The sequence below is a fragment of the Canis lupus genome, chromosome 10 (assembly GCF_003254725.2).
Source record: "Canis lupus dingo isolate Sandy chromosome 10, ASM325472v2, whole genome shotgun sequence".
Classification (NCBI taxonomy): domain Eukaryota; kingdom Metazoa; phylum Chordata; class Mammalia; order Carnivora; family Canidae; genus Canis; species Canis lupus.
Window position 1 is genome coordinate 42467544 of NC_064252.1, and position 18596 is coordinate 42486139.

Genomic DNA, 18596 nt, shown 5'->3' on the forward strand with positions numbered 1-18596 from the left:
ATCAGAGCAGTATCCTGAGATCATGACCCGAACTGAAGGCTGAGCCTCTGCCTTGAGCCACCCAGACGCCCCAAAAAGTGAGGTTTAAGGCCGAACAAAAACCACTGCTGTGAGTGTCAACATTCTACTTCCTTCAATTATAGATCCTCGTAGAAGGAGGAAGATGAATCAGTCGGAAATTCAGTCTCAACTTTTCCTGCTGCAGTAAGGCTTTTTAGCCACTGCAATTCCAAACGGACTACCATCCAGCGTTTGCTTTATTTACTGCTGTACAATGTAAGTGCTCATCTAAACAGGTAGTTTCATGCACTTATTTCAAAACTACAGATTATACATAAAATACAGTAGAAAAGGTTGAGCACAAGGCTTGAGAGAAGCGACAAGAGATCGGTCGGTGTTACAAAAATGGGTCACAAAACGTGCATGGAAAATCTATGTAGCCTGGTTCTAGACAGGCAAGGCCTCTGTCACGCCCCTTGCACTGCACCGTCCACGCTTCATAAACACAACCGCGCGCCCACGCCCCTCGGCCGCTTCCCCGACGGTCACTTCCCCCGCCTTCGGGGGGCCCTGAGCACGGTCCCCCGCCACCGCGCCCTGCGTGGAGCAAGACGCCGCGCGCGAGCCGCCGCACCGGGCCGCTGCGTCCGCGGGGTCCCCCGGGGTCGCGGGGCCGCCGGGCCGAGGACGAGCGCTCAGGGCGGGGGCCCGGCGGGGCGGGGCCAGGGAAGGCCACGCCCCCCTCGCCCCGCCCCGTCTCCGCCCCGTCTCCGCCCCGCCAGGTGCGCGTGCGCCGCGGCCCCTCCCGCCGCCCGGCCTAGCTCTTCCCCGCCCGGCGGCGAGCGCCCGCTTCTCCAGCCTGCTCCGGGCCTCGCGCGCGCGCGTCCCCCGGCTCCGCGGGAGGCCGTCCTCCTCGGCAGCCCGGCGGCGGGGCCATGGCGTGGCGGCGGCGGCCCGAGGCGGGCGTGGGGGCCCGCGGCGCGCTGGCGCTCTTGGCGCTGGCCCTGTACGCGCCCGGGGCCCGGGGCCGGGCGCTGGAGTGGTACTCGGCCGTGGTGAGCACCGAGTACGTGGACCCGCGCACGAACCGCACGGTGTGGAGCGTCTCGGAGAGCGGCCGCTTCGGCGACAGCTCGCCCAAGGAGGCCGCCCAGGGCGTGGTGGGCGTCCCGCGCGCGGCGGACCGCGACCCCGACGGCTGCGCGCCCGACACGCGCTTCCTCGTGCCCGCGCCCGGCGGCCGGGGGGGCGCGCCCTGGGTCGCCCTGGTGGCGCGCGGGGGCTGCACCTTCAGGGACAAGGTGCTGGTGGCGGCGCGGAGGAACGCGTCTGCCGTGGTTCTCTACAACGACGAGGGCCACGGGAACCTCACCACGCCCATGTCCCACGCGGGTGAGCCCAGGCCGGGGGACGCGGGGAGGCGGCGGGGCTTCTCCGCGGCTTGGTCCTGGCCGTCGGGGGCGGGGGGGGGGAGCTCGGGCCTCGCCGGCGCCCCCCCCCGCCCCCCCGGGCTGCGTTGGCAGGTAGGCGGGCCTCCAGGAGAGATTAGATCTTCGCCTTGGGCCCTTCGGGTGAAGGGAGGGGCCCTCTGCAGGGGGCCGTGGGGAGGACGGAAGACGTTAAAACCCACCCGGGGAGGATTGTGGTGGAAAGTCTCATGATTACTAATCATGGGTCCCTTTCCATTCATCATTTTCATAAAGTCAGGTGGGGTAGGAATTGAAGCTCCTTCCAAGTGCGCTAAAGTGGTGGCTTGGGCGAACTTTGGTGCCCCCCCCCCCCCCCCCCCCGCTTACATAAAATGTGTCTTGAGTATTCCGAACTTCTGAGTCAGAAAACCTGGTTTAAGTGCAGATATGCCTTCTGATTTTCTCATCTAAAGAGATGGGGGAGTTTCTCAGTTGCAAGAGAGGGGAGGGTGTAATACTGGCCCTACTGGCAATCCGATTCCTCGAGTCTTGGGTTCAGGTGAAATTTTTCAGGTTGTGTTCATTCAGGAGGAGATCTTGCTCCGTGCCAGGCAACGCTTCCCACGCACCTATTCCCCAGGGCAACAGGTTGCATCTTCAAGCACTGATGACAGTTTAAGAGTTTTATTTTGCAAGGCGTCCTCAGAACTGAAATCCGAGTGCTATAGGACCAGTACCCAGCAGAGTGAGCATATTTCTGTTGTAATTTCTAAGAACATGACTCATTTTGAATTTATTGTGATTAAAGTCTTTTTTTTTTTTTTTTAAAGTTGCTGCTGCTGCAAGTCAGACATCCTTTTTCCTTTACTTTTTTCATTCTGCTTCGATTTCGCAAAGGCAAGTTAGAACTTAACTATAATGAGGACAGAAAAGAAAGACTTTAGTTTTGGACTACTTTAGCAGTGATGGGAGTGGAAATCAATTGAGAGGTGAGAAAACTGTTAGAACAACTCTTTCAAGAAGGTTGACTTTGAGGGCTCAAGAGGTGCTGAGAAGTGGGCAGAAATTACAGGGCAAGGGAGGGTTAGGGTGGACCATGGTAGGGCATATTGAAATTGGATGGGAGTGATGTAGAGATCTAGGAGAGAAAGGTTGATGGGATGGGAGTGATGAAGAGATCCAGAGAGAGTTAGGTCTGCAAGAGTTAGGTCTTTAAGAAGGCCATGTGTTAGGTACTTTGGAGGGGTTAGCCTCAGGTAGTAGAGGGGGAATTTCTGAGTTGCCAGAGAGGGAAGTGGTTTTGGAAAGGAAATAGGAGCAGATTCTCACGTGATGACATTGGGTAAGGCATCATGTTTGGTGCTGTTATTCCAGTGATTACAAGTCTACCAAATTGTCATTGTACCCAAGCCATGTTTCCATAAAACTACAATGAAAAGCCTTGTCAGATTTCAGAGAGCATTCCTAATACATTCTGTTGATGGTGTTTTCCCAGTTTTAGTAGTTCTGTTGAGGAAAAGAGGTTAGTGTGTCAGGATTCTCTGATTCTGGGTCCTTGCAGTCTCTTCTGAGTCTACAACATCTTCATTTGGACTCTTTCTTTTCAGTGGCAGGCACATCAGCTCCAGTTTTCTAAATCTGTTTAGTGCGTTTTTGATGACGTTAACATTTTTCCAGGCTAATAGCACTTGCTCTAACTAGGATTCAGCCACCTTGCTTGCTTTCGTAATTGACATAATTTATCCAGGCCCTGAAAAACACCTCAGTGATGTTTATTTTAAATCACTTATTTATTTGTTTGTTTATTTATTTATAAAGATTTTATTTATTTGTTCATAAGAGACACAGAGAGAGAGGCAGAGACACAGGCCAGAGGTAGAAGCAGGCTCCATGCAAGGGACCTGATCCTGGGACTCCAGGATCACACCCTGGGCCGAAGGCAGGTGCAAACCTCTGAGCCACCCGGATCCCCAAATCCTTTTAATATTTAAAATAAATTTTAGGGGATCCCTGGGTGGCTCAGTGGTTTGGTGCCTGCCTTTGGCTCAGGGTGCGATCCTGGAGTCCCGGGATGGAGTCCTGCGTCGGGCTCCCTGCATGGAGCCTGCTTCTTGCTCTGCCTGTGTCTCTGCCTCTCTCTCTCTATGTCTATCATAAATAAATAAACAAATAAATCTTTAAAAATATATATTTAAAATAAATTTTAGATGTCCATTCTTGCCTTTTTACTGTGAGAATCATTCTGTTTGAGAAAAAAGACAAAAGTAACAGCTTTAGCAATTTTTTTTAATGTGTGAAAGTACCCAGTAGGTAGGCACTGTGCCTTAGTGCTCTCCATACAGCAGCTAAGTTCATCCTCCCGACAATCTTAATGTAGGTATTTTAACCCCATTTTAATGGAGAAAGAAACAGGTCCAGTGTAACGGGGGGGGGGGGGGGGGGGGGGAACGGGAGGGGGTGGTTGGGATGTGTATATATAGCCATATCATTCTTTGTTGTGGGAAGGGCTGTCCTATCCACTATGGGATGTTTAGCATCCCCCGCCTCCACCTAGTAGCTTGCAATAGCACTCCTCCAGTTGTGACAACCAAAAATGTCTCTGGAGAATACCAAATGTCTAGGGGGAGAAGTGATGACAAATAATCCAATATTTTGAACCACTGATTTAAAGGGAGATTAATTTGTAACATTGTGACTAGTAGATTAACTAGAGGAAAACCTGCAGAGGTTCTAGTCAGTGTGTTGGGCTGATCCAAGTAGAAATAAAGTTGACCTTGAACAAAACAAAGCTTAGAGGAACCACCCCCCCAAGCAGTGGAAAATCTGTGTATAACTTTGGACTCCTCCCCCCCCCCAAACTTAACTGCTAATGGTCAACTCCTGTTGACTAGAATTTTACCAATAATATAAACTGTCAATTAATATATCCTCTGTATGTTCTATGTATTGTATACTGGATTCTTAGAATAAAGCTAGAGGAAGAAAATGTTATTAAAACATTAGAGAAAATACATTTACTGTAACTGTATTGGGAAAAAAAGATCCGTGCATACATAAGTTGACCCACACACCTCAAACCTGTGGTGTTCAAGGTTCAACTACCTGTATAAGGCCCAATGCTGTAATGGTGACTATAGGAATGGAAAGGAATGACCTTCACAGAACTTGGCCCACCTGGGGACAAGGGTATAGATATAAATGTATCATGACTTTTTGAGAATGGAATAGCATTAAGAATGGAATGAATGGAATTAAGTCAGAAGACAAACTGGCTTTAACATACTTGAATTTAAAATGTTACACGGAACCTTGAATGCAGTTAAAGTTAGGTTTCTTGCATTTTTTCAGAATGTGGCTGGAGGCAGTAAAAACCACAGATTTCTTTGCTTTCAGTGTTCCTATGTAGAACTGTTCTGTAAGTAGGTAGAGGTGGCTGCTTGTAAATTGAATCATGATGATCTTTTCCCATGAATTCTCCAGTTTTTCTTAAGCCTGTTGCTTGACTCTATTAAATCCAGTATAAGATACTTTGGGTATAAATCAGTGTTTTATTGTGGTTCTAAAAATAAAACCATGACTTTAAGATAATCTATCAGAACAACTATACAGACTGTTAAACTAATTCTCTGTTTATTAATTATAGTTAATTCTTTTTATGTTAGCACACAGAATAATGGGTAGCCCCTTTGGGCCAAGTATTGTGCTTGCTCGAATATAGAAATGCATAAGACGCCTGCCTGCCTTTGAGGAGTTTCTGACCTGGTGGGAGCAGTAAACAACTTTCCAGACAATATGGTTTGGACCTTGATGGAATTATATGCACAATGCTTAAGAAGCATAAAGGAAGGACTTCTAAAGTAGACACTGCAAGGGTAACTAGAAGTTAGTTTGACCAAGATGAGTAAAAATTGATACAAGTCAAATCATGCAAACGAAAGCTTTTATAGAGTATTGGCCTTAGTGTAATTATTGTTGATTAATAAGTAGGATGATCCTTTAGCCGAAATCTTGGCATGGCCTCTTAAGAATAGATTCATTCATTCTTTATACAGTTTAGTTCGTTCATTTTGTTAACAGCTGTTTACTGAGTGCCAGGTGCTGGCAAGGCTTAAAGCTATGTTTGAAGAAGGGGCTAGAGTTGGGGTAGAGGGAGATGACAAAGACGTAGAGCTTTGCATTTGCAGAGCAATGGTAAGTAGTTTTTTATGAATAATATATTTTTGATGATGTTTAATGCTATACTCAATTGATCCAAAAATACGGATTTGAAGTATGTATTTTGCTGCTATAGGAAGACAAATGGCATCTCACAGGCACCCTTAGAAGGAGGGATTAACTAAGATGATTCCCAGAAAGATTGAGTGTTGAAGGACACATTGATAGAGAAGGTGCCTCTGAGTGTGTGTGGTGTGTGGAAGGTGGGGGTTGGACAGGAATAACATTGCAAAAGGCTGAAGCCCTGAGATAAAATAATGCTTTTAGGAGCCCTGCAAAGAGTTGCATATTCAACAGATACAAAATATTTTTGAGCAAGTTGAATTATCCAAAACATAGTTTAAAATTCCAAGAAAAGAATTGCATTTGCTTTTGTTTCCTCCTGACACTCCCTAGCCAACCATAAAAACATTTGTTTCGCATAATACCTTCAAATTTCAGAGACATTTGCATACTTATTGGGTGTACTATTTGTATTAATATTTTCCTTACTGCAGTATTTCAACTATAATACTAGAAGATATCTTAGCCAGTTTTTTTCAGGTAGATTTATTCATGCAGAAACTCTTCTGTGGGTCATCACTGCATGATGTTGGGCTACAAGAACTAATAAATAAGAACAGGTAGTACTCGTCTAGTGATGGAGAGAGACTCATAAAGAAATTCTAGTAGGTGTTTTACACACCTGCTAGAGCTGTATCTAAGAGGCACTGATGCATTGCAGGCACAAAGGAGTGGGTGGTTTGAAAAGCCTTGAGTTGAGCTTGTGCTGAATCTTAAAGATTTGACCAGGAATTTTTCAGGTTAGGGGGCAGAAGATAGAGTATGGAAGTTACGAGAAGGAAAGAAAACCTGAAATTTAATGGGATTCTTTTGGTGGGACTCTAAGATGTATTTGTTGCTGCCTGACTTAGTTTTCTAGAGCAGAAATCTAATCTACCACTTTAAATATTTCAGTAGTTCCCACCCCCTTCAAAAGATTGCTGAAATCTATATAGTTTCCTTTGAAAGGAGAGAAATGGTACACTAGACTCATATGTAATCTCTAGAATTTTGAACCTATTGACCAAGACAGGATTTCTTACTTTTTTGTTTTTGAGCAACAGGTGAGAGGAGCACAGATATTTGAAAGGAAACGGAAATATATGCAACTTTATTTTTGGCACAGAAAAGTCTTATATTATGGATAATTTGGCTTGCTAAAAGAGTACTATACTTGGTATTTATTATTTGACAAGTAGGTTTATCATCGTGTACTCTGTATACAGTCGTTTTGCTAAGTAGAACAAAAATAAACTGCCTTTATATTTTGCTGTCTAATGGTGAGAGGTATAGATACTTTGGGGGAGGGAGAGGGATTGTACTAGATGACCTTTTTTTTTTTTTTTTTTTTTTTTTTTAGATGACCTTTTTTACATAAGCATGACTGGTAGGAGTGTTAAGGCCTAGGGAAGAAAAATCCTAAGCTTTCTCTTCTCTCTCCTGAGTCTTTGAATTTTTGTGTACTGTGAACAAACTGTTATTTAGATGGAAAATAAGCTGTGATAGACCCTCTAGGATTGGCCTGAGGAGGTGGCAGCGTGTCAGGAGATAAGGGTGGGGCCAAATGAGGTGCTTGTGCCTGATACCCCTTCCAGGTTGTACGCACAGTGACTCTACTCCAAGCTAGTGCATTTTTACTCAGCTACTCTGCCTCCAGTTGAACCCAAAAAATGTTCCAGAAAAGCAAATCATGGTATAGAATGAGTCTTCATTCTGAGTTTTATTAATTTAAAATAGTTTCCAGAAGCAATCTTGTTGCTATAATTAGTATAGCAAATCGTTTAGCCATCATCGTAGACACAGGTTGTTTTTTTTTTTTTTTCATGATTTCTTTTAATTCAGTGAACTGTTCTAGTTTACTAGGTGAATAATTTCAAGTTTATAATGCAAGTGTTTTCTCTCTCTTTCTTTCTTTCTTTTTTTTTTTTTTTTTTAATGTATTCATGAGAGACAGAGACAGAGACACAGGCCAAGGGAGAAGCAGGCTCCATGGAGGGAGCCTGACGTGGGACTCTGGGACTTGATTCCGGTCTCCAGGATCATGCCCTGGGTCGAAGGCGGCGCTAAACCGCTGAGCCACCCGGGCTGCCCAATGCAAGTGTTTTCAGTTCAGAGTATCCCTCTGATAATCAGTGTTGTTAGTAGCCTCTCCCTTTGGAAATTTTGGTGTTCAGGAACCTCTCTAATCTTGATTCGTCTTCTACCTCTCATTTATTCATTCATTTATTCAACAAATTTTTATTAAACACTTTCTGCGTGCCAGGTTCTATGTAAGGCACTGGGGATAAAGAGATATACAAGATGCCTTTCCATATCCAGTAGTTCTCCCCCTTATCCATGGGTTTCAGTTACTCCCAGTCAACCTGGATCTCAAAGCAGATGATCCTCCTTCTGACCATAGGTCAGAAGGTTAGAAGTAGTCTAACATTAAGTCATAATAATTGTGTCATTAACCTTACATCATCTCATCATGTGGGCATTTTATCATCTCACATCATCACAAGAAGTGTGAGCACAGTACAAAATATTTTAAGAGAGACCACATTTATATAACTTTTTGTACAGAACAATAATAATTCTACTTTATTATTAGTTGTTAATCTCTTACTGTACCTAATGTATACATTAAACTTTGTTATAGGTATATAAAGGAAAGAAAATAGCATACATAGCAGCATTCAGTGCTATCTGCGGTTTTAGGCATCCACTGGGGGGGATCTTGGGATGTATCCCTCATGAAAAGGGGGACAACTATATTTTAGTCACTAACCAAATTGGATCACTAACCATCCTAAATACATTTTTATGATGATTTCACAGCCAACTTTTCCTGTCCTTCAAGGTGTAGCTCAAGTGCACTTCATAGGGAAAAAGTTCTCTCCCACCTCTTACAAAATTATCACTTCATTTTCTGTAGCTCTTTGTATTCTTCTCTTAGTAAATAAGCCATAGTCCAAAATAGAAAAATTCTCATTCTCATTTTATAGCTGAAGAAATATTCTCACAGAGGGTAGTTTTCTCCAGACTTAGACAGTGGGTAACAGTGAGATTTGAACCCATCCTGTGTGGCTCTGAAGCCTTGGTCCCCCATAAGGGGAAGGCAGGGCAGAGATACTGTGTGGGAGTTGGGTCTTCAGGCCCTAGAACTGGCTTTTCCAGGTGGTATATGACATTCAGCAACTCTTTTCAGATTTCTGAGCCCTCATCTGTGAAATGATAATTTGGCCTGTATAATTCAAGTGAGATGTAAATATGAAAGTGCTTCAAAGTTGGTTTTCCCCAATTAACACAAAGAGCATTATGTCTGTACTGGAGGGTTTATGTAGCTGTGGATGTGGCATAGATACAGATTTGTTTTCTGTATAAAACTTTTTAACTGAGATAGGCACATGGGGTTCATTAAACTGTTCTTTCTACTTTAGTGTGTGCTTGAAATTTTCCACAAGAGGTTTATGAAAAAGGCTTTCAGCTTATAAAGTGCCATGTAATTAGAAGTGGTATAACTGCCATAATAATTATTTCTGTGCTTGTGTTTTTCAGCTTCTAGATGTTTGTTTTCCTGAAGGCAGGAAATGCCTTCCTCCTTATTGTATCTCCCCAGTGATGACATGGCAGACTGTGTGAGTGAGGAAACCAATACAGTTCTTGCTAAGTGACACTTGGCCTGGGTCAAAGGATCGGCCTCCAGGCAAGAGCCACCTTAGAAGGGTGCCCTTCTAATGTTTCAGTAACTAAATCCTGATGGCAGGGGGTCACAGTGGATTTGCTACAGATCAAGTTTCTCTCTGCAATAAAATTGTTATAATGCAGTTTCAAAGTGATGCCAGAGAACATTCTTTATGTATATTTTTAAAATTAGTTTTCGAAGAGGTAATATGCACACATGGTACAGACTTTTTACTGTGTGCAGCTCTTCTCCTCAGACGCAATCAGGATCCCTTGTCTCTGGGCCGCCTTCCAGAAGCAGTCCAAATTGATGTGACATATGGATCTATCATCCACATAGTTTGACATGTTGCTTTTTTCCTCTTCTGTCCTCTTGAGTATTGTCCATACTAATAGAGTCATCACCTCAATCTGTGTACACATATTGTAGTTTAGGGAACCCTCTTCCTATTGATGTTTAGATTGTGATAGCAAAAACTTAGAGAAAACAAATTTGACAACAAATATCTTTACAGATACCTCTTGTTCACATATGCAAGTCTATCTGTGCAATTAAGTTCTTGGACATGGAATTGCTGAATCAAAGAGCTGTGCATTAAATTTCTTGAGGAAAATAAATAAATAAACATGTTTTGATAGCCATTGCCCTCCCTGCAGGATTGTAATAATAAACTCCCCCTGCATTGTGCAACAGTGCAGATTTGTGCTCATTCTTGCCAATATAGAGGATCAAAACTGTTTGATCTTTGCCAGTCATATAGGTACAGATGGTCCCCAACTTAACTATGGTTTGTTTGGCAGTTTTTTGACTTTATGGTAGCACAAAAGTAATACACATTCAGTGGCAACCACACTTCAAATTTTGAATTTGGATCTTTTCTGGGGCTAGCGATACGCCCTACAATACTCTCTCATGATTCTGGGTTGTGGCAGCAGCCCCAGCTCCCAGTCTGCCATGTGATCATAAAGGCCGACAGCCAATACATTTACAACCATTCTATACCCAGACCACCATTCCATTTTTTGCTTTCAGTGTTATATTCAGTAAATTACATGAGATAGCATTTTCCTATAGGCTTGGTGTTAGAGGATTTTGCCCAAGTGTAAGCTATTATAAGTGTTCTGAGCTTGTTTAAGGTAAGGTAGGTTAAGCTGTGATGTTCAGTAAGGAGTATTAAATGCATTTTCTATTTAGGATATTGTCAACTTCGGTTTTCAAAATGCATCCCATCACAAGTCTTAAAAAGGATTTTTAAATTTTTTGTTTTGTTTAGGTTTTTTTTGTTTGTTTGTTTTGTTTAGGTTTTTAAAAAGATTTTATTATTTGAAAGAGCACAAGCAGGGGGAGCTGCAGAGGGAGAGGGAGAAGCAGGCTCCCCGTTGAGCAGGGAACCCGCAATGTGGGGCTTCATCCCAGGACCCTGGGACCATGACCTGAGGCAGAGGCAGACACTTAACCAACTGAGCCACCGAGGCACCCCTTGAAGATCTTTTTAATGTTTTCATTTGTACGATGACTTTTCATGTGTTTAGAATCTATTTGTTGGGGAGTGACTGCAGAGGCATACAGGTTTTCTTTTGGGGGCAATGAAAATGTTATTGAATTAGATTGTGGTGATGGTGGGACGCCTGGGTGGTTCAGTGGTTGAGTGTCTGCCCTCAGCTTAGGGCATGATCCGGGGTCCTGGGATCAAGTCCCACATCAGGTTTCCTGCACAGAGCCTGCTTCTCCATCTGCCTATGTCTCTGCCACTCTCTCTCTTTCTCTCATAAATAAATAAATAAAATCTTAAAAAAAAAAAAAAAAGATTGTGGTGATGGTCACCCAGCATTTGTGAATATACTAAAAACCAGTGAATTGTATACTTCAAAAGGGTGAATTTTATGGCATGTGAATTCTGTCTCACTAAAGCTGATATTTAAAGAAAAGTTTCTGTCTTTTCTGCAAACTGTCGTCATTTCCTTTTTCTGTTACTCTTTCTCTTACAGGAAATTGTTTTCTTTGTATGTTACATGTATCCCCCCCCCATTGCTTTTTTGATCTTGATTCCTTGATTTTGCTGTTTTTTAGATGTGGAAAATTTTCATTTTTCTATTTCCTCTCATATATATTTAAATCTTTGATTTAGTTGGAACTTACTTTACCATAGACTGTGAGGAAGGGATGCAGCTTTTTAAAATTTTCCTTCAGGTAATACCCAGTTATCTCCATACCATGTTTTTATAAATAATCCATTTTACCCCAGTGATTTAAGATTACAGTTTTATCATATACTAAGTTCTTTTTTATATTTGGGTCTAATTTCTGGACTTTTGATTCTATTCCATTATTTTGATTATCTTCCTTTGCTACTACCACACTGTTAATTACTTTAATTATAAAGCTTAGTCTAGGTTCTACTTTTAAAAAGGCTTCCTGATCATTCATGATTATTTTTCTCCTGATGAATGTCAGAAACAGCATTTTTAAGGCTTTAAGAGTCCTATTGATATGTTATGGTTATTACATTAATTTATACATAGATTTATGTAAACTGATTGTTTACCTCTTCTTTCCTATATATATTTTTTTGTATTATATCTGCTCATGTCTTTAGACCAGTGTTAATAGTGATCAAAGTAGAAATTCTCAGATTCTTCCATATGATTAATAGGCATGCTTAATTATTATATATTATATTCATAGGTAAAATTAGTTTGTATCGTTCTCTTGATTTATTCTCATGTTTGGCTTTATTATCTAGAAATAATTTTTTGAACGTTAAAGTTTTTTTACTCTGCTGTTGAACAATTTTAGTACCATCAGTGTTAAAGTTTTGATGGTATAATTTACTTGTAAAATTGAGTGGAGCTTTTACTTTTTGGGGGGTAGTTTTTAGAGACTTAACTCCAATTCTAATGTAATCAGTCTGTTTTCTCTTTTGGTACCAGTTTTGCTAACTTATGTCTCCCTTGAAAATTAAACATTTTTTTTGTAAGTTTTTGAATGTTATATAATGAACAAGCTGTAGTACTCTTATATTTCTCTCTTACCTGTCTCTGTATCTCATTTTGCGTTCTTCATATTGACTTTCTCTGTTCTTCCCTACAGGAACAGGAAATATAGTGGTCATTATGGTTAGCTATCCAAAAGGAAGAGAAATCTTGGATCTGGTGCAGAAAGGCATTGCAGTCAAAATGACCATAGAGGTTGGCACCCGTCATGTACAAGAGTTTATCAGTGGTCAGTCTGTGGTATTTGTGGCCATCGCCTTCATCACCATGATGATTATCTCATTAGCCTGGCTGATATTTTACTATATACAGCGTTTCCTATACACTGGCTCACAGTTTGGAAGTCAGGTAATTGTGTGTAATTTTGGTTAACTTTGCTTTTTAAAAGATAGTTCATAAGTATTTCTCATATGTATTCCCTGAAGTTATATTAGAGTTTTGTGGGGTTTTTTGGACCATATTCTTAATTTCATTTTTGCTCACACTATTTAATTAATATAATTTTTTAAGTAATTTTTTTAATTAGAATACATTGAATTTTCTGTTCTGTGGGAAATTGAATACCTTTAAATGGGGTCACTTTTTGCATGTTTTGCTCCCGCAAATATCCTCCTTCCCTTTTTTCAGACATGAACGAATAATAAATAGGCCTTTGGTAGAGTGGACCTGGTTCTGTGTTTAAAACAAAGAGATGAGGATCCCTGGGTGGCTCAGCAGTTTAGCACCTGCCCTTGGCCCAGGGCGTGATCCTGGATTCCCAGGATCGAGTCCTCAGATCAAGTCCCACATCAGTCTTGGCTCCCTGCATGGACTCTGCTTCTCCCTCTGCCTAGGTCTCCGCCTCTCTCTCTGTCTGTCTCTCATGAATAAATAAATAAAACAAGGAGAACCTTGGGCCCCAAGGCAGGGAGCAGAGTAGGAGGGGCTTCCTGGCTTCCATTGTGGGACAACTTTCAATGCCATTTCTCTGCAGAGAGACAGTGTCTCTGTCACAGCAAAGAGAAAGGCAGTGGAAGAGCCAGAGGCATCCACAAACCTTTGAATTTCACACTTATCCTGTTGTCTTGAAAAGCCACTCTTTCTGGCTCTGTCATTTCTGGGATATCTTGAACTTGCTGACTAGATGAAAGCCTCTTTTGTTTTAGAGACAGGCATTAGTAGATGAATCAGTGGGATCCCTCCCCCCATCTTCAGCTTCTTACTCTCTTGCCAATATTTAAACATAAGAATTGGAAGGCAGCTATGCTCACCGCTATACCAACATTCTTGATCAAACAGCTCTTAAGTTAAATGTGGCTATTTTATACATTAAGATGTAAGTGGTAATGTTTGTTATTTTCATTGTAGTCATTTAACTTTGTTTTTTAAATGAAATTTTTTTGTGGTGTATATGAATTTTTTAAAATAATGACAAAATTTTTAGTGATAATAATATTTTTCCTACCTAAGAGCCATAGGAAAGAAGCTAAGAAAATCATTGGCCAGCTTCCACTTCATACTGTAAAGCATGGAGAAAAGGTAACATTTTCACGGTTTTTGTTTGTTTCCTTTAGACTACAGTATGCATCTGTTCATATGTCTAAGTAAAACTTTCCTGGGATACCTGGATGGCTCAGTGGTTAAGTGTCTGCCTTTGGCTCAGGGCGTGATCCCAGAGTGCCAGAATCAAGTCCCACATAGGGCTCCTTGCATGGAGCCTGCTTCTCTCTCTGCCTGTATGTCTGCTTCTCTCTCTGTGTGTCTCACGAGTAAATAAATAAAATCTTTAAAAGACAAAACAAAACTTTCCAGCCTGTTAAACTCCTATTGAACATGTGGAGTTTTGGCTAGTTTGAGTTAGTACTAACTTGCATACATGTGTTCATTTTAGAGAAGGGTTAGTAGAAATTCAGTTGCACATATGAAGAGCCTTCTAAACCCGTGCCACCAGATAAGGTAGCCATTGGTTGTGTACAGTTTTTTTAATTTAAATGGTTGAAATTGAACTTAAAATTCAATTCCTGAGTCACACTAACTACATGCTAAATACTCAAATGACCCTCTTGCCTGGTTGCTACCATACTGGACAGGCCTGACATGTCCATCACCTAAGAAAAGTTCTACTTGTTGGTAAAACCCAGATGACTCTAAGGAAGGTAAAGAACTTCAAATTCCCTTAGACCATAGACCTTTGGTACTTTAAATTCATTTCTGTTAAATCTGAGGCTATGTATCCATTCTCTCTGATTCCCTTAATTACAGGAAGAAAAAAATGGTAATTTGTAGAGAAGGGTAGAAAAGATATACTTAAAATTACTTAAAAAAAAGAAAAGAAAAGAAATGGGGGCACCTGGGTGGCTCGGCAATTGAGCATCTATCTGCCTTTGGCTTAGGTCATGATCCTGGGGTCCTGGCATCAAGTCTCAGATAGGGCTCCCCGAAGGGAGCTTGCCTCTCCCTTTGTCTGTGTCTTTGTCTCTGTGTGTCTCTTATGAATAAAAAATCTTTAGAAGGAATGGATGAAAGAAAGAAAAATTTTTAGGAGCACCTGAGTGGCTTAGTCGGTCAAGCGTCTGCCTTTGGCTCAGGTCATGATCCCAGGGTCCTGGGATCCAGCCCTGCCTCAGGCTCCCTGCTTCTCCTGCTTCCTCTGCCTTTCTCCCTGCTTATATATACTCACTGTCAAAAAAAAAAAAAAAAAAAAAATCTTAAAAAAATAAACATTTTTGACATGGCCAGCTTGAGACATAAAAGGTCAAAATCATACCAGAGTTTTAAAGCATTTTGGGAATGGGACAGATCCTAAGTCCAGAACCTCAGATTCTTAGAGGATCAATTCTTTTTTTATTTTTTATTTTTAAAATTTTTTTTATTTTAAAGGATTTTATTTATTTATTCATGAGAGACACAGAGAGAGAGAGAGAGAGAGAGAGAGAGGCAGAGGGATAAGCAGGCTCCATGCAGGGAGCCCGACATGGGACTCAGTCCCGGGTCTCCAGGATCAGGCCCTGGGCTGAAGGCGGCGCTAAACCGCTGAGCCACCGGGGCTGCCCCAGAGGATCAATTCTTTAAGAGGAAAACAGTTGCTAATGCAGTAGTAGTAAGTTTTTTAACGGTCTGTCTTCTGTGTTTTGAAATGTTGATAAGTGTGTTGACTTGTTGGTTCTGTTGTTTTGAAATTCATTTCATCTCACCAAATTGTTGAGATTTCATCTATTCCACCCTCCACTTCCCCTTCGAAAAAGAGAAAGAATAACTGTACTTATTTTATGTATCCCTTCTTTTGATCAACTTAAAGGTTTAAAGCAGAAATAATACTCATTAAATTATAAACTTTTGATTTTCTTCTAAGCTTTAGATTCTGATATTAATGGTTTATTTAGTGTATTTAATATGAAGATACTCTTGGAATTATATTGTTGACTTCCATTCTTTCCCTAATGCATTATGCAGAAGTAAGAGTTGAATTTTAATAGTTTGTGCAGGGTACTGGTTTCTTCCCATGAAGATGTACTGAACAGAAAAAGTAAAAAAAAATAAATAAATAAAAAACAAGTTTCTCATGTCATGGCTTGAGATTAGCACCTGATGTGCAGATCATTGAGGGTCCTTGAAGAGGGAGTCTCCAGTGAATGCCTGTGACAAACTCTATATACATTGCACATAGTTGGTTGCTGGATGAGCATGCGGTTTTATGTTCCCCTTAGACTATGTCTTCTCCGTAGCAGAAAATCTCTGTCTCTAAATATGAGCAGACAGACTTATATGAATAATATACTGAATTGAGTCTTTGAGAACATAAGTAAATTGATAGTATTTTCTTCCTATACAGAGGTTTTTTTGTTTGTTTGTTTGTTTGTTTTTATTCATTTGAGAGTGTGAGAGCACGACGAGCACAGGGGAGGGTTAAAGGGAGAGAGATAAGCAGACTCCTTGCCGAGCAGGGAGCCCGATGTGGAGCTTAATCCCAGGACTCTGGGATCATTACATGGGCTGAAGGCAGACACTTAACCTACTGAGCTGCCATGCTGCCAGAGCATTTCTTGGTACGGAACATTTTTGAAAACGTGATTCGACTATATTTGAAAGTTGTCAAAATAATGGTTAAGAAAAGATCCCTAAATGGTCCGTGAGATACATACATGGATTTTTTTTTTAAGTTTTATTTCTTAAATAATCTCTATACCCCATGTGGGGCTCGAAATCATAACCCCCATACCAAGAGTCGCATGCTTTGATCAAGCCAGCCAGCCACCACAGACATGGATTTTCTGATTCCGATTAAATTTATACAGAAAAATGTTGTGTTTTCTTAAATCTACATCTTGTCCAATTCTAGAGAACTTGTCCAGGTATTTGTTTTCTAGTTTTTCTTTTCTTATGGACTCATTCACAGTAATGGATAAGCTTACCAGCCAGTAGGGACTTTAAAAATTATCTCATCATTTTTGTATGGCATATGATAAATGATATTTACTTTAGCAGCAAGATACAATTTTAAGTATTGTTAATGGAATTTTAATACAGTCTTTGATAACAATAATCAGTTTTTGCTTGCTTGCTAACAAGTGATGTACATGTCTCAGTATATCTTTAAAATAATTATATAAGGACAGGGTAGCTGTGTTCCCATAAAATACACTTGCTAAAGTTGGAACTACTTGCAGACACTGGTTGGTAGTTCTTCAGTCCATCCCAGAATCAAAGAGCATCTCATTGGCCTGTCTTGGGTCAGATGACCATTCTGGCCGTGCCTGCTTTGTTTGATGGGATAAGGCCAGGTGGTTCCTGTGGGGGGTACCCAGGGAAATGGAGGAAGGGTGCATACCACCAAAAAGGTTGATGACCCATGGATTCTTAGAAGTGGAAGTTTTGTCACAAGACTTCTTCCTTGGCAAGTTTTATTTATTTTTACCTTTGTTAAATTTGATGGATGAAAAATGGTAATTTATATTAATCTATAATTCTTTTATTACTAGTGAGGGGAGTATTTTCAGATATTTAACCATTTGTGTTTTCTCATTTGCAAGTTGTAACTATGTTCTTTATAGTGAAAGTACTCTTTTTGTTTTTAATGATTCTAGAAATGATTCTAGAAATCCAATCTTACTGGATATTCTCTATAAGTTTTATATATGAAAAATAATTTTTATCATAGTAAAGTAGGCATTTGTATTTCTACAACCCTTAAAATGTGAATACTACCTATTATCTAAAAACTGTGTCTGATTAGGTAGACAGTGACTTTTTTTCCTTTTCAGCTAGATTCCTTAAATAATCTCTGGACAGTGGTAACAGTAAATACTAAGTAGAGATTGTGTTTAGCTCCTGGTTGTACCCTTGTAGTACAGAATTTGTCATTGTTTTATCCAGGACGTTGTGAGTTTTATCAAGCATAGACCATGTAGCAAGGATGTAGTGAACTTTTTCCTTTCGTTTTTACAGGGAATTGATGTCGATGCTGAAAACTGTGCAGTGTGTATTGAAAATTTTAAAGTAAAGGACATTATCAGAATTCTGCCGTGCAAGTATGTTTTTTATCCTTCCCGAGATGCTACAAATTACTGGATCAGTTTCAGGTTTCTGACAAAAGTGTTAACGCGTCCTTTTATGACGTGAGGATCTTGCTATCGCGTAATGATCTTGTGATCATCTCATCCTTTAGGAAGAAAGCTTCAGGCCTTCTAGGCTCCTGGATTATATTACTTTAAAATTGCTTAGGCGATCGCAGGCCCTAAGGCAGACCTGTTATAGATCTTTGCCATGGATTGGCCTTTAGTCTGAAACAAGGCTTCGTTCCTGGGAATTCCATCATATATTTGGCTGTGCAAAATGTACAGTGTGGGAGCAAGGAAACTGAAGCATGACTCGTGAGGACCCTAGGGAAAGGGCGAGAAGTGGCTAGCAGAGAGAGTGGGTCAGGGAGGGCAGTGGTTTGCTATTATTTACACCCTTAGTTTTAGTTCTTTTGGGAGTTCTGCAAAATAAGTTTTTCTCACTTTAGGTGAGAGGGGTTTTGCATTAGCAGTGGGAAGTTGAGATTTCCATTTTTTTTAATGATGGGATACTTTGATTAACTGATAACCGTTTAGAAGAATGGCTTTTATCAGAAGGGTGTATAGAAATTATAATATGCTTTCAGCCTGATCAATTTTAATTATGTTTCCAACCTATTAGAAGCAGGTCAGAAATTGATATGTAATTACAGTTATGATACTACATAAGTACTACATAAGTAGTATGTATATAAATACTCTATAGTAGATTAAGTTCTCAGTAATTCTGTAGAAA

At 40.9% G+C, this 18596-nt stretch overlaps 1 protein-coding gene across 3 annotated transcripts in view; it reads left to right on the forward strand.

Moving 5' to 3' along the window:
• Positions 1-801: 801 nt before the first annotated feature.
• The window catches only part of RNF149 (ring finger protein 149), a 32198-nt gene continuing 14403 nt past the window's right edge, over positions 802-18596 (forward strand). Inside the window, exons 1-4 of one of the 3 annotated variants that reach the window (XR_007413581.1) lie at positions 802-1392; positions 12424-12674; positions 13776-13844; positions 17751-17833. Coding sequence is in view for 1 of the 3 variants with exons in the window: in XM_049115438.1 (XP_048971395.1) it covers positions 936-1392; positions 12424-12674; positions 13776-13844; positions 17751-17833 (860 nt within the window). In the remaining 2 variants the exon portion in view is untranslated. The remainder of the gene's footprint in view (positions 1393-12423; positions 12675-13775; positions 13845-17750; positions 17834-18596) is intronic. The other 2 variants (XR_007413580.1, XM_049115438.1) reach the window with 2 other exon arrangements.